The sequence below is a fragment of the Sciurus carolinensis genome, chromosome 1 (genome assembly GCF_902686445.1).
Source record: "Sciurus carolinensis chromosome 1, mSciCar1.2, whole genome shotgun sequence".
In the NCBI taxonomy this organism is placed as follows: domain Eukaryota; kingdom Metazoa; phylum Chordata; class Mammalia; order Rodentia; family Sciuridae; genus Sciurus; species Sciurus carolinensis.
In genome coordinates this window covers 83,297,760-83,313,424 of record NC_062213.1, presented here as the reverse complement: position 1 = coordinate 83,313,424, position 15,665 = coordinate 83,297,760, and the positions used below count along the sequence as shown (strand labels likewise).

Below are 15,665 nucleotides of genomic sequence, written 5' to 3'. Positions count from 1 at the left end.
AAATCCCAACTTCCATTTTATGGACATGCATCAGTGTAAACAGAGAGGAATAATGTGTTTGGTAGACGTTAAGCCTAGAGTTTCGGTAATTTTAACCATTTTAGTGAAGACTTAGTGACAGCAGAATGTTATCTTTTTGACTGTGGCATCTGCACCTTGCGTTCAAGGCTGATGCAAGGTATGGCCATGTTAGCAGTATGAATTGATGGATGCCAGCCTGTGTAACTCCAGGTTTTCATCAGGACAGTGACCTGCTGGACCGGCGGAAACATTGCTTCACCGTGCAGTCTGAGTCTGGGGAAGACCTGTACTTCTCTGTGGAGTTAGAGTGTGACCTTGCCCAGTGGGAAAGAGCCTTCCAAACAGCCACCTTTCTAGAAGTAGAACGGATACAGGTGAGAGTCTGTGGAAGGTAGGACCGTGATAACCAGGGTTGCACCACCACTACTCTAGTGTTCTCATATAAACTCACAGTAGTATAAAAAGATAGTTGAGTGAGTATTGAACTCCTTCTCAAATACATTCAATATTTAGCCATTATTGTTAAATGAAGAATAAAGCATCTCTGAATAATATTTTAATTTTCCCACAACTTTAACTTTCTAGGTTATTTGCTATAACTCCTGAAAAACACATTCCTAATTTATTCAGACATTGTTCTACTTTGGATCTTATATAGAAAATGTTTTGGTTTTCGTTCATTGTTTACAAGGTCATGTCCTATTCTCCAACCCTGACCACCTAAATTACAGCCTGTTGTCTTCATTCACACATGGTACTCTTCTAGAAAGCCTTGCCTTGCTATACCCTTCAAAACCATACCATGGCACTTAAAACCTTTTTTCAAAGTTCCTATTGCCCACTAGCATTTCTCTGACTTCCAGTGTGTCCTGCCCACTCTTTATCATGAGTCCTTCCACAACTCTTGTGCAAACTCTTCCTTCTACCCACTTTCCTTCTTCCCACTTTTGAAATCAATATCACTTTCTTAAGTCTTGGATTAGAGTGACACAAGGGCTGTTCCGCACACTAAACTGTAAGTGACTTGAGATTATTTTATTCACCTAGCCCCTTGAAGTCTAATGCATTTTGCACATCTCACGAATCTAATAGATATTTACTGAAATTTTAGTTCTTCAGTGTGTAGTCATATCTAGATTAAACCTTAAGGAGCTCTCAGCCTCTACAATTCATGAACTCATGAAACAGGATGGGTTCCCAGACCTCTAACAGATCTGCAGCGAAATAAAAATATTACAAAGTATTTATACCATGCAAATAGATTCCTAAATCAAGGACCTAAATACATATATAAACACTTAATTTTGGAAACAAAAATGATAACAATTTAACATTGCATATACCAGAATATTAACCCATAGTAAGAGATAAGTATGAATATTTTTAAACACATTAAACTGATTTCTCTGATGACTAAATCACCACCTCAAGTCTCACCAGCATGACATTTCAATCTCAGAGAAGACAAAGAGAAAACTCAAATTTCAGTTAATTGTTCATTTGACATCTTGTAATAATTCTGCTTTTTTCTTTATATATATATACATATATATATATATATAAACAGTGATAAGTTAGCTGAAAGTAGTAGTTATGTAATTAACTGTACAAGATCTCAATTCAGTAAAATAGATATTTCAATGTCAAAATCAGAAAGAATGAAAATATGTTAAACAGTATTTAATTCTTTTTCAGTACTGGAGATTGAACTGAGGGGCACACTACCATTGAGCTATCTCACAGGCCTTTTTTATTTATTTATTTATTTTGACACAGAGTCTTGTTAATTTGCCAAGGCAGGTCTCAAACGTGTGATGCCCCTGTCTCAGCTGCCCTCGTCTCTGGGATTATAAGCACGTTCCACTGTGTGTGACTAATATTCTAGGTGTTAACATCTAAGGACATTTTGAAACATTAAAATATAATTTAGTTGAACAGGAATTGGCAAATTTTAGTTACCATTTCTCTTGAATAGTACACTTCACTAGGAAACAACTGTATGCCAATTTTTGAACATAAGTCTGAAGTTAAGATTTCATTATAAATTTCCTGCTGTTTAAAAATGAGATAGAGGTTAAAATATGCTTTTGTTTTGTATTTTAACACTGTGTTTTGATTCTGGGTTTTATATTCTCTTATCTGATGTTGCCTGAAATATTTTGAACTATTTCTTTTGTTGCTCACAAAGCCAAATTAAGATATATATCAAAAGTGAAAAGCCAAATATTTAATATCTTTTAAGCTTCGAACTTTTCTGGAGATTTTACCATATCTCTTTGTTAGTAATGATTGGGTGAACACGTTGGCAGTACCGTTTTCAATATTCAAAAGTGTGAATATATTTACATGAAGAACTGTGTTTTTCTTTTGTCTTTCCAATATTTCACTATCATTAAAATTAGGTAAATAAAATAATGAGGTAACATATTTTGTTGCAAAATAGGTAGAAAGAAAAAAATAATGTTTACTAATGGTTAAGAATTAATAAATAAGGTCATTTATACCTTTTAATGATTTTTATTAATAAGAATACAAACTAACATTTTCTGTCTTCTATTGCTTTACCAATTTTCATACTGTTTCTAATCTTTAATGTATTTAATACTGATATAAATATCTACATATGTATTTGAAGAACTGATCATTGAAAAGCACATATTTCTAAAACTTTCCACATTGTCAATTAGATTAATACTTGAAAATCTGAAAAACAGTGAATATTGGAACAGGAAGATAGCAATTTCTATAGATAAAATCTTACATTTCTCTTGTGTTGAAATAGTAGTATGAGGCCTAACTCATTTATAGTATTTTCAGTGCTTTTATAATTTTCTAGAATAAATAAATAATACTGGTGAAGGGCAGAAATTTCTATAACTTTACACTAATTAAATTTGAATTAATATATCTCTTTAAATTATGACATAAAGAAAATATATTACTTTAAAAATTATTTCACTTAATTGACATTAATTTAAATTAATCTTGTATGTTTTTTGCTTGACTATAGACAACTGTCATCCAAAAGGGCATATATATCATATAAATATATATAAACAAAGTTTATAATGTGTGTGATCTATATTCAATTCTAAAAACTTCTCTCAACATATTTCTTGCTTAAACTTCCCTGAAAAGAATAATTCTATTTAGTAATGCTCTTCTCTTTATAATTCAATTTTCATAACATAAACATAAAAATTACACAATATTTCTAAATTAAAAATATTAAGTACAATCATGATATATGTTTTAATTAACATTATACATTAGAGAATTCAATTTCAATGGGTCTCATTGAAGCATATCTATTTGTTTCAATTTAGTGATTATTGAGACAATGCAATTTAATGTGTAATACTAAACATAATGAGAGAAATTAAATGCATTATACTAAATGTGTTTTCACCTGGAATATTCTTTTTTTTTTTTAAATGACATTACTTGAAAATAGCGAACAATTGAGTCTAAATTAGTAGGAACTGATATAGCATTGAACATTCCTTAACGTTGATAGTACTTTTAATAAAATATACTAATGGATGGAGGCAAGCAGGCAAGATATCCCTATATTAAGCAAATATAATTATACCCATAAATGGACTTTTCAGGTTCATTATATCCTCTAATCTACTTTTCTGAAAAATTTAACTCCAAATGAATAATTTGCTAAGGTTTAATTTTCCTATGCAAATTAGGCTTAAAAACAGGAATATGCCTTTTCGGTAAAGGAAATTTGATGTATTTAGTCATGATTACACTCACAATGTGAATCATTAGTATATTTTAGATATAATATAAAAATAAATGTGATGTATAAATTGATAGTGAATATTTACTTGAGGTAGTTTTCTGTTTCTCTCATACACACCTTATATATGAATTACATGTGAATTCATCATTTGAATATCCCATGATAATTTGAAATTAAATGCAAATAAAATTGGCCAATTGATACAACAATGAATCATGTTGTACATAAGGTCTAAGTTATTTCATATTTTATTTGTATAATAATTTATAGATTTCTGTATTTATATTTCTTTGTCCTGCCAAAATATTTACATAAGTTAGACTATCCTCTGATTTCAGTGTGAAAAGGCATTAATTGTGTATTCATACATATTTTCAATGCCAGGTATTAAACCCAGGGTCTTATCTGGGCCAAGAGCTCTACCACTGAGCTACACCCACAACCCAAAATTGTTGATTTTCAAAGAAACAAATAGAGGCAAGTAGTAAATGTTTTGAACTTTGGGTAATAACTTGTAACATATGGAACAACACACAGAGACTTTCAAGGTCAAGAAATATTATTTTGCCTTGATTACTGAATCTGTGTTTTGTGCCTGAGAGTTCTTTTTCAATAATGTCCATGAAATGAGAATTTAAGTAAGAGCTTAATCTTTAAAAATGTGGTGATATTTGGCTACAGGATTTAACGACTTAACATGATCTTATGTACACTTAAAATTTTACACAGTTTTATTGTCAGTATAATAAGGAGTGACAATTTTGCACAACATAAAGACATGATGATAAGCAGGATTGGAAACTTGGCCTTGAGAACCCCTGGAAAAATCACAGAAACACTCTTTGCTTTTGTTTTATTGAGAAATATTGACAAATCTCTTTTCCTTATGCAATTATTGTTGATTTAAAGTGTTGTATAAACTGCCTGGTGTGGAAACTGTCACATATACCTTCATCTTAATATCCCATCAATTGTGTGAAAACTAACAGTATCTATTCTGTCTATGTCTAGTGCAAGACGTATGCCTGTGTGCTAGAAAGTCATCTAATGGGCCTCACGATTGACTTTAGCACAGGATTTATCTGCTTTGATGCTGCAACAAAGGTAATGTGTTCAGATGGACTTTAAAAGATATGTTGCCTACATTTTAATTTGAGAACAAATAAAATACCTTTTAAGTCCTTTCAGCAGTTTAATTGGTTTATAAATGTTAAATTAAAGATCATTTGTGTTAATAAAAGATAAATTATATTTTCATCTCTTTACAGAAAAATAATTTAAATGTTTGCAGTTGAACAAATGTGGTATAAACATGTCTGTTCTAAAATAAACCTATGACAACCTATCTTTCAATATAACTATAAACAAAAAATAGATATACACCTATTATTTTTTCTTTGTTCCTAAAGCTATGGCTTCATACCTGAGGGAATGTTTTCATTCCCCCAAAAAGAAATTTTTTTCTGTATGAATACCTATAAGATGAAACTAAGGAAAACATGTTTTAGTCTTTATAAGTGATGTTAGAGTTTTAGTGGTGGAATTTGAGATTTGAAGTTTTTAACATGGGATCATATCCTTTGTAAACACTTGATTCAATAATGATTTTGTGCAATCTGATAAATTGCCTGTTTCACTAAATATGCATATCTGGGAGAAATGTACATTGAGTTGAGAGACAAACTTTCTCAACTATTCATGTGTGAAAAATAATGAACCATAGTGACTATGTAATGATACATGACAAAGTCAAAGCATTATACATTATTATTTAATTAGGAGTGATCATTGAGTTCTACAGACCCCATCCAGCTGCTGATCTCTTCCAGTCATTGCTACAGTTTTGGACTGGGACTCTCTTCCCCAGAGAAGACTTCCATTCTCTTCCTTGCCATCAGGACATCTGATCCCAAGATCCAATTCACTTTCTCCTTTTGCCCAGTGTGGCTTAAGATATAAATAGAAACATTTCTTCTAACCAATTTTAAGGATTAATAAGTGATCTGTTACTGGGAAACACACATATATATATTTTATCTAGAAATTAAGATATGTACACGATTTTCAAAAGCTATTGCCCACAAAACAAGAGAGTGACTCAAAGATGTGAGCGAGTGGGCAGTATTCTAATCCTGGGGTTGATGGAAGTCTAATGGTGGGGACTAGTGTGTCATAAGCAAATAAGATGTCATCTAGGGCTCAGAGAAATTGTGATGTTTCATGATCCAGCAATTGACATTGCCGGGTACAACTTTATATTACCTAAGTTATTTTTTTTAACACTGTGGAATTAAGTAGCTCAGTTCTACAGGTCAGATTTTGCCATCTAGTGTGTTACTTTTGTATGATGCCCAAAAGAATGCCTCTGTAAAAGAGGAATTTCAGATGCAAGGGGCTCATTTGATTGATTCTTAATGAGATTGCCATCAAATCAGGATAGAACCATAAGTGTTAATTCTATAAATTAAATACTTCAATGATTAATCAATTTGAGTATTAAATTAATTTAATTAATAACTCTAATAATAAATTTAACATTATACAAAAGGTAAGGTCTAATTTTAGAAAGGAAATACTATCACAAGAATTGTCATCAAACTCTATCAGGTTAATGTGGAAGAACCTCAACAACACTGGTAAATGAGAGAGAAGCGAAAGTCATCTGAACACAGTTCTGGTATCTGACTTTCTTGAATTTACTTTTGAGCCTAATACAATCCAAATCCTTTCCTGTGTTATGTTGGCTCTTTGTGTAACAAGGGAGGGAATCATGATACCAACATGCTCTCCAATGTACCCATCCACTTCTGTGGAGAGTGTTCTAGGGATGAGCAATTAGTAAAGAGAAACAAAGCAAATTGTTAGGAAGTCATCCAAGGGAAACCTTCTATCAGGAATTGTGAATCTGGTCAGTATAAGTCTGAAATGCAGGAAGAATGCACAAGGAATAAGAATCACTGGCCTTCATTTTCTAATCCTATCATTGGAAGCCTGGATCCTCAAGGCAATCTGAGAATTGATAAGGAAAAGAAAGAATCCATAAACACTACCATGAAGGTGGCAATAGTGCTCATCACTCAGACTGTGGCACATAGAGAGTTAGAATTATTGATAGTTAAGTCAGTACTGCATTCAGTCCTGCGCAAGTGAACCATCTAGTAGATTTGCTGCAAGAAGTTTCCCCACTCTATGAAATGAGCCTAGAAGCTATTTTCAAATCCAAAAAAGAAGGTAATTGGTATGTAGACATTAAAAATATTTTCTTCTAAAGTTTATGAAGTAAATAACATACAGCTATTTTATTTACTTGATAGTCATGTATGGAAAAGGTCCTTAAGCCTATGATAGGCAGATTTTCCCAAACATTTGAATTAAAGTCACTGCAACAGTCCTGTGCGTACCCCTTTGCTGAGCTGAGTGTTTTATCCTGCACTTCACCTTGACCTGCTTCTCCAACCTGAACTTACTGAGGAAGCAAACCAAAGGTCCTATAGTAAAGTATATAGTCCACGAAAGGGAGGACTGGCTGTCTTATGAATCATTAATGCAGTTTCATCTAAAGCAGATACTGCCTTGTTAATACATCAATGAAAGGGTAATAGCTGCATTAATTTTTTCTTTTACATAGCAACTGTATTTTTCATTTCTTACAAAGTTTTTAAAAATAAATAAGAAATAGAAATGATAATTAAAAAAAAACTAAAAAGATGAAGTTAGAGACTTTTATGGTAGGAGTGAGAACTGCCTAATTTTTGATTACACTAGAAATCTAAACGTTTGGAGGTGTAGTGCTACATGGGAATGTCAAGCTCATTCTCATTACTTGCCAACTGTGCTTGAAAGTTCTCAGGGAAAATTACTTTCTTTGATTTCCTAGGGTAACAGGAGGCATTAAAAAACCCTCTCATAGTGTGGTTTCTGAGCAGCCTCAGGGAAATGGTTCTAGGACCAGTACAATGTAATTTTTTTGTAAATAGTTGTTATACTGATTGTTTAGGGGAAAATGACAAGAAAGAACAGTCTGTTCTCATTCTTTACTCAAGTACTTTTTCCCCATGTGTTTTCTACCCATGGCCACTTGAGTCTGCAGACACATCCCAAATATAGGAGAGCCACCTCTACTTCTGTTGACATTTCCACCCCATCAAAGACTGTGTGTTTTTGTGTTTCCCTTAGTGTTTCTGAGTGATTCCCTCACACAAAGTTGATTGGGAAGCTCAGAATGCTCTCCGTATTCTTCATCCTTGTTAAAATGTGTACTGTTCTGTGTTAGATAAGGGTCTTCATACTACTGTGTAAAAATAAAAGTTGTAGTGTTTATATAAGATGCATAGCTAAAAGTTGCCATCATATACTTTTAAATAAGTATTTGTATATTAATTATTTATATCTAGGGATAAATTTATTGTGTTCAAAATATTCAACATCTACAAAATATTCATATGATTTGTAAATTAATACTTAGTGATTACCTTCTATCTATAAAGAGAAACAGAAGGACCACATATGTCAGTCTTGGCAGATCAAACAAGGCTTCAAAAAATCACTTTTCAATGATAAGAGGAAGGTAAAACTATTCAGAAAATATTTGCAAACAAAGGATGGAGTTTTGAGGGCATAGGAGATGAGAAGTCAAATTTGTGGATAACTAAGAGCCAGTTTAAGAAAGAGGTCTTACTAAAGAATTTGGATTTGATCTTAACAGAGAAACAACTAGAAAAGTTTGAGACATAGAGAAGAAAATGTCAGATGTGTCTGGAAGCACAAAACTAGTAGCATAATATATGATTGGGTAAAACTCAGATGCTAAATTCTCAAAAATCTTTCCTCCAGTGGGTATCTCTGCTCTATGAGGTTCTTCAGAAAACTGTGTGGATGGAAGAAAATGACAAAGCAAAGCATTGTTACAAAATGAGAGTGACAAATAATTGTAATGGGTTCACAGGACTATAAAATGTTCAGTATAACTAAATGTTTAGTTTCAAGGAGGACAAAGTTGGAGAAATGATTAGGATTACAAGATCAAGATGTTTGACCTATAAATCTAATTTATAATGTGAAAGGTTACTCTAGCCAAAGAACAGATTTCATTGATGGGGTGGGACTAACCCTGAAGTAATTGACATTTATTTTTCCTCTCAGTGATTTAGAAGGAAAAACTTTTGAAGTTTGTATGTGTGTGTCCGTGTGTGTGATGCCAGAATCAAACCCAGGTTTGCTAAACAAGCAATCTACCACTGAGTTAGATACACAGACCCAGACTTTTTCCAGACTATATACTTTACACACAAAAAAGAGGCCCAAACATTTTATCTATGTCAGATAATCTCTGGACTCCACAGATTGAAATGAGGATGAAGGCATCAAAGAATCTCACACCTGAAGTTTGCCACTCACCCCTATCCCACTATAGGTCACACTTCTGCTGCAGATCTGAAAGGCTTGATTGGCTGTAATTGGAGCAGAAGGAATATTCATTCTCTGCAAATGTTCATTATGAGGATAGGATACCATAATCCTGCATAAAAGTCAGTTTTCCCATATTATTGTTGCATCCCTAGTAGTTTCTGGGAGCATTGGTTGCTCAAAATTAGTCTGATAGGGCTGTTTTTTGTTTTGATAGTTGAAATTATGAAATACTAGGATACGATAACTAAAATGTCCTTTTTAATTACTGCAGCATATCTAAGAGCCAGGGCAAACATATAGCAGATTAAAAATACTTTTTAAAAAATTATAATTGGAGGCGGATCCAAGATGGCGGACTAGAGGGAGACTGCATCTCCAGTCGCACCAGAACCCAGGATTCAAGAAGGGGAGGCATTGAGAGACTCGGACTAACACACAGCCGTGGTGTAAGTCTCTCTCACCAGGTGAAGCATGGCCTGGGCAGCAGGCCCGGACAGGGGCAACTTCTTGGAGCAGGGCAGGGCAGCTAGAGTCTTCCCCAAGCATCCCTGCTCCCTCCAGCAGCAGGTGCGAACTACAGCCAGCTCCTTGGAGCAGACCCGACCAGTAAAAGTTTTTCCACACAGAGCCAGTCCCCAGCCCTGGAAATAGTAATGGGCTAGGGGCGGCTTTCTTCTGAAGCACTGCATTATCAAGTTCTCCAAGACTTCAGGCTACTGAAGGCTGGGAGGTGATATACTGGAAATCTATAGGTACACTATAAGCCAAAGAGGAAATCTGCAATATCTCAGAGTCCCACTGATATCTGACCAATATGAGAAAACAAGGGAAGAAAATGTCCCAAACAAACCTAGATACTATATCAATAAAACCCAATGACAGCACAGCAGAAGAAATGTCAGAAAGGGAATTCAGAATGTACATAATTAAAACAATCAGGTAAGCAAACAAGGAGATGAAAGAGCAAATGCAGGCATCAAAGGAGGAGATGAGGAGCAAATGCAGGCATTAAATGATCGCACCAATCAACAGTTAAAAGAGCAAATATGGGAAGCAAGAGATCATTTCAATAAAGAGTTAGAGATACTGAAAAAAAAACAAACAAACAGAAATCCTTGAAATGAAGGAAACAATAAACCAAATTAAGAACTCCATAGAAAGCATAACCAATAGGATAGAACACCTGGAAGACAGAACCTCAGACATTGAATACAAAATATTTAATCTTGAAAACAAAGTTGACCAAACAGAGAAGATGATAAGAAATCATGAACAGAATCTATAAGAATTATGGGATATCATGAAAAGGCCAAATTTAAGAATTATAGGGATTGAGGAAGGCTTAGAGAAATACACCAAAGGAATGAACAATCTATTCAATGAAATAATATCAGAAAATTTCCCAGATCTGAAGAATGAAATGGAAAACCAGGTACAAGAGGCTTATAGGACTCCAAATATAAAAAATTACAACAGACCCACACCAAGGCACATTATTATGAAAATAACTGACATACAAAATAAAGATAGAATTTTAAAGGCTGCGAGAGAAAAGAATCAAATTACATTCAGGGGGAAACCAATAAGAATATCAGCAGATTTTTCAATACAGACCCTAAAAGCTAGAAGGGCCTGGAACAACATTTACTTAGCCCTGAAAGAAAATGGATGCCAACCAAGAATCTTATACCCAGCAAAACTTACTTTCAGATTTGACCATGAAATAAAATCCTTCCATGATAAACAAAAGCTAAAACAATTTACAAAAGGAAAGCCAAAATTACAGAACATTCTCAGCAAAATATTCCATGAGGAAGAGATGAAAAACAACAATGCAAATAAGCAATGGAAGGAACTAGCCTCAAGGAATAGCCAAATAAAGGAGAAACCAAATCATGTCAAAAAACAAAAATGAGTCAAATGACTGGGAATACAAATCATATCACAATAATAACCCTGAGTGTTAATGGCCTGAACTCATCAATCAAAAGACACAGACTGGCAGATTGGATTAAAATCCAAAAATATACTGCCTGCAAGAGACTCATCTCATAGAAAGAGATACCCATGGACTAAAGGTGAAAGGATGGGAAAAAACATACCATGCACATGGACACAGCAAAAAAGCTGGAGTATCCATCCTCATTTAAGACAATGTGAACTTCAACCCAAAACTAGTCAGAAGGGATAAAGAAGGACATTACATACTGCTTAAGGGAAGCATAAATCAGCAAGACATAACAATCATAAATATCTATGCCCCGAACATTGGCTCATCCACGTACGTCAAACAAATCCTTCTCAATTCCAGAAATCAAATAGACCACAACACAATAATACTAGGCGATTTTAACACACCTCTCTCACCACTGGACAGATCTTCAAAACAAAAATTGAACAAAGAAACCATAGAACTCAATAACACAATCAATAATTTAGACTTAACAGACATTTATACAATATACCATCCAACAAAGAGTGAATACACTTTCTTCTCAGCAGCACATGGATCCTTCTCTAAAATAGATCATATTTTATGCCACAAAGCTACTGTTACCAAATACAAGAAGATAGAGGTACTACCTTGTACTCTATCAGATCATAATGGATTGAAATTAAAAACAAATGACAGAATAAAAAACAGAAACTTCTCCAATACCTGGAGATTAAATAATATGCTATTATATGATGAATGGATGACAGAGACATCAGGAGGGAAATAAAAAAATTCTTAGAAGTAAACGAGAACAATGACACATCATATCAAAATCTCTGGGACACTATGAAAGCAGTACTTAGAGGAAGATTTATTTCATGAGGCACATTCAATAAAAGAAGTAAAAATCAACAAATAAACGACTTAACACTACAGCTCAAAGACCTAGAAAAAGAAGAGCAGACCAACATCACAAGTAGTAGAAGACAGGAAAAAGTTAAAATCAGAGCTCAAAGAAAAGAAAGTGAAACAAAAGAAACAATCAGAAAAAATAACAAAATAAATAGTTGATTCTTTGAAAAAATAAGCAAAATTGATAAACCCTTAGCCACACTAACAAAGAGAAAGAGGGAGAAAACTCAAATTACTAAAATTCGAAATGAACAAGGAAATATCACAACAGACACGAGTCAAATACAAAACATAATTAGAAGCTATTTTGAAAATCTATATTCCAACATAACAGAAAACATTGAAGACATCAACAAGTTTCTAGAGACATATGAATTACCTAAACTGAACGAGGAGGACAAACACAACTTAAATAAATCAATTTCAAGCAATGAAATAGAAGAGGTCATGAAAAGCCTACCAACAAAGAAAAGTCCGGGACCAGCTGGGTTCTCAGCCAAGTTCTACAAAACCTTTAGAGAAGAGCTCATTCCAATACTCCTCAAAGTATTCCATGAAATAGAAGAGGAGGGAACCTTCCCAAACTCATTCTATGAAGCCAATATCACCCTGATACCTAAACCAGACAGAGACATATGGGGGAAAAAAAATGTCAGACCAATATCCTTAATGAACATCAACACAAAAATTCTCAACAAAATTTTAGCAAATCGCTTACAAAAATATATTAAAAAGATAGTGCACCACGATCAAGTGGGTTTTATCCCAGGGATGCAAGGTTGCTTCAACATCCAGAAATCAAAAAATGTCATTCACCATATCAACAGATTGAAAATCAAGAATCACATGATTATTTCAATAGATGCAGAAAAAGTATTCGATGAAATACAGCTTCTCTTCATGCTCAAAACACTAGAAAATATAGGGATAGTGGGAACATTCCTTAACATTGTACAGGCCATCTACACTAAGCCCATGGCCAATATCATTCTAAATGGTGAAAAAACTGAAAGCATTCCTCCTAAAAACTGGAACAAGGCAGGGATGCTCTCTTTCACCACTTCTATTCAACATTGTCCTTGAAAATCTAGCCAGAGCAATTAGACAAATCAAAGAAATTAAAGGGATACGAATTGGAAAAGAAGAACTCAAACTATCCCTGTTGGCTGATGACATGATTATATATTTAGAGGAACCTGGAAATTCTACCAGAAAACTTTTAGAACTCATAAGTGAATTCAGTAAAGTAGCAGGTTACAAGATCAATGCTCATAAATTCAATGCATTTTTATACATAAGTGATGAATCTTCAGAAAGAGAAGTTAGGAAAACTACCCCATTCACAATAGCCTCGAAAAAAATAAAATACTTGGGAATCAATCTCACAAAAGGGGTGAAAGACTACAATGAGAACTACAGGACACTAAAGAAAAAATTTAAAGGAAACCTTAGAAGATGGAAAGATCTCCCATGTTCTTGGATAGGCAGAATTAATATTGTCAAAATGGCCATACTACCAAAAGGGCTATACAGATTCAATGCAATTCCAATTAAAATCCCAATGACATACCTTACAGAAATAGAGCAAGCAATTATGAAATTCATCTGGAATAATAAGAAACCCAGAATATCTAAAGCAATCCTTAGCAGAAAGAGCGAAGCAGGGGATATCGCAATACCAGATCTTCAACTCTACTGCAAAGCAATAGTAACAAAAACAGCATTGTATTGGCACCAAAATAGACAGGTAGATCAATGGTACAGAATAGAGGTCATGGACACAAACTCAAATAAATACAATTTTCTCATACTAGACAAAGGGGCCAAAAATATGCAATGGAGAAAAGATAGCCTCTTCAACAAATGGTGCTGGGAAAACTGGAAAACCATATGCAACAGAATAAAATTAAACCCCTATCTCTCACCCTGCACAAAACTAAACTCAAAATGGATCAAGGACCTCGGAATCAGACCAGAGACCCTTCATCTTATAGAAGAAAAAGTAGTTCCAAATCTTCAACTTGTTGGCTTAGGATCAGACTTCCTTAACAGGACTCCCATAGCACAAGAATTAAAAGCAAGAATCAACAAATGGGATAGATTCAAACTAAAAAGCTTTCTCTCAGTAAAGGAAACTATCAGAAATGTGAAGAGAGAGCCTACAGAGTGGCAGAATATCTTTGCCACTCATACTTCAGATAGAGTGCTAATTTCCAGAATCTATAAAGAACTCAAAAAACTCTACACCAAGAATACAAATAATCCAATCAACAAATGGGCTAAGGAAATGAACAGACACTTCACAGAAGAAGATTTACAAGCAATCGACAGATATATGCAAAAATGTTCAACATATCTAGTAATAAGAGAAATGCAAATCAAAACTACCCTGAGATTCCATCTCACCCCAATTAGAATGGCGATTATCAAGAACACAAGCAACAACTGATGTTGGTGAGGATGTGGGGAAAAAGGTACACTCATACATTGCTGGTGGGGTTGCAAATTAGTGCAGCCACTCTGAAAGTAGTATGGAGATTCCTCAGAAAGCTTCGAATGGAACCACCATTTGACCCAGCTATCCCACTCCTTGGCCTATACCCAAAGGACTTAAAATCAGCATACTACAGAGATACAGCCACATCAATGTTCATTGCTGCTCAATTCACCATAGCCAGATTGTGGAACCAACCTAGATGCCCTTCAATTGATGAATGGATAAAGAAACCGTGGCATATATATACAATGGAATATTACTCCACAATGAAGAATGATAAAATTATGGCATTTATAGGCAAATGTATGAAATTGGAGAATATCATGCTAAGTGATATAAGCCAATCTCAAAAGACCAAAGACGAATGATCTCGCTGATAAGCGGATGATGACATATAATGGAGGGTGTGAGGGGTTAGAGTTAGGGTTAGGGTTAGGTTTAGGGTTAGGGTTAAGGAGGGTGGCAAGCATGGAGGAAGGAAGGACTGTATAGAGGGAAAAGAGAGGTGGGAGGGGTGCGGGGAAGGAAAAAAATTACAGAATGAATCAAACAACATTACCATATGTAAATTTATGATTACACAAATGGTATGCCCTTACTCCATGTACAAACAGAGAAGCAACATGTATCCCATTTGTTTACAATAAAAAAATTATAATCGACTAACAAATGTATGAAGATAGTAAATTTGAAGTTAAAAAAGTACCTTTCTTATTTCCATTACTGATTTTCAGTGAATGTAAATTGAATGTGTTACCTGGGGGAAATTTGGAGCACTCATGCACACATATGGTAACCTTTGATTTAGCAACTTGAATTCTGTGCAGTAAGGGACAATATAACCCTAACTAAAATCATTCCTTCTGATTTTCCAGATCTTTTCTAAAACATTAGAGGACTTAATCCTATTGCAAATTAATTGTGATTCAGAATTAAACTAATTGTTAAGACATAATTTACAAAATAACTTAATCTACATAATCCTTTCAATTTTTAAGCTGACATTGAGTTTTAGAATGTTTCAAAGGTGAAGGTTGAAAGGAAATTATTATGGCCATTATATACACTTATAATAGTCTTTGATATGGATGGGACATTTTAAGGACCTCTGAGCTACTATTTCTCCCAGTGGTACA

General features: G+C 34.1%; 1 protein-coding gene across 1 annotated transcript in view; it reads left to right on the top strand.

Moving 5' to 3' along the window:
• The window catches only part of Sntg1 (syntrophin gamma 1), an 863,431-nt gene that overhangs the window by 775,582 nt on the left and 72,184 nt on the right, over positions 1 to 15,665 (top strand). Inside the window, 2 exon segments of the mRNA XM_047561867.1 lie at positions 243 to 395; positions 4,787 to 4,879. Coding sequence (XP_047417823.1) covers positions 243 to 395; positions 4,787 to 4,879 — 246 coding nt within the window.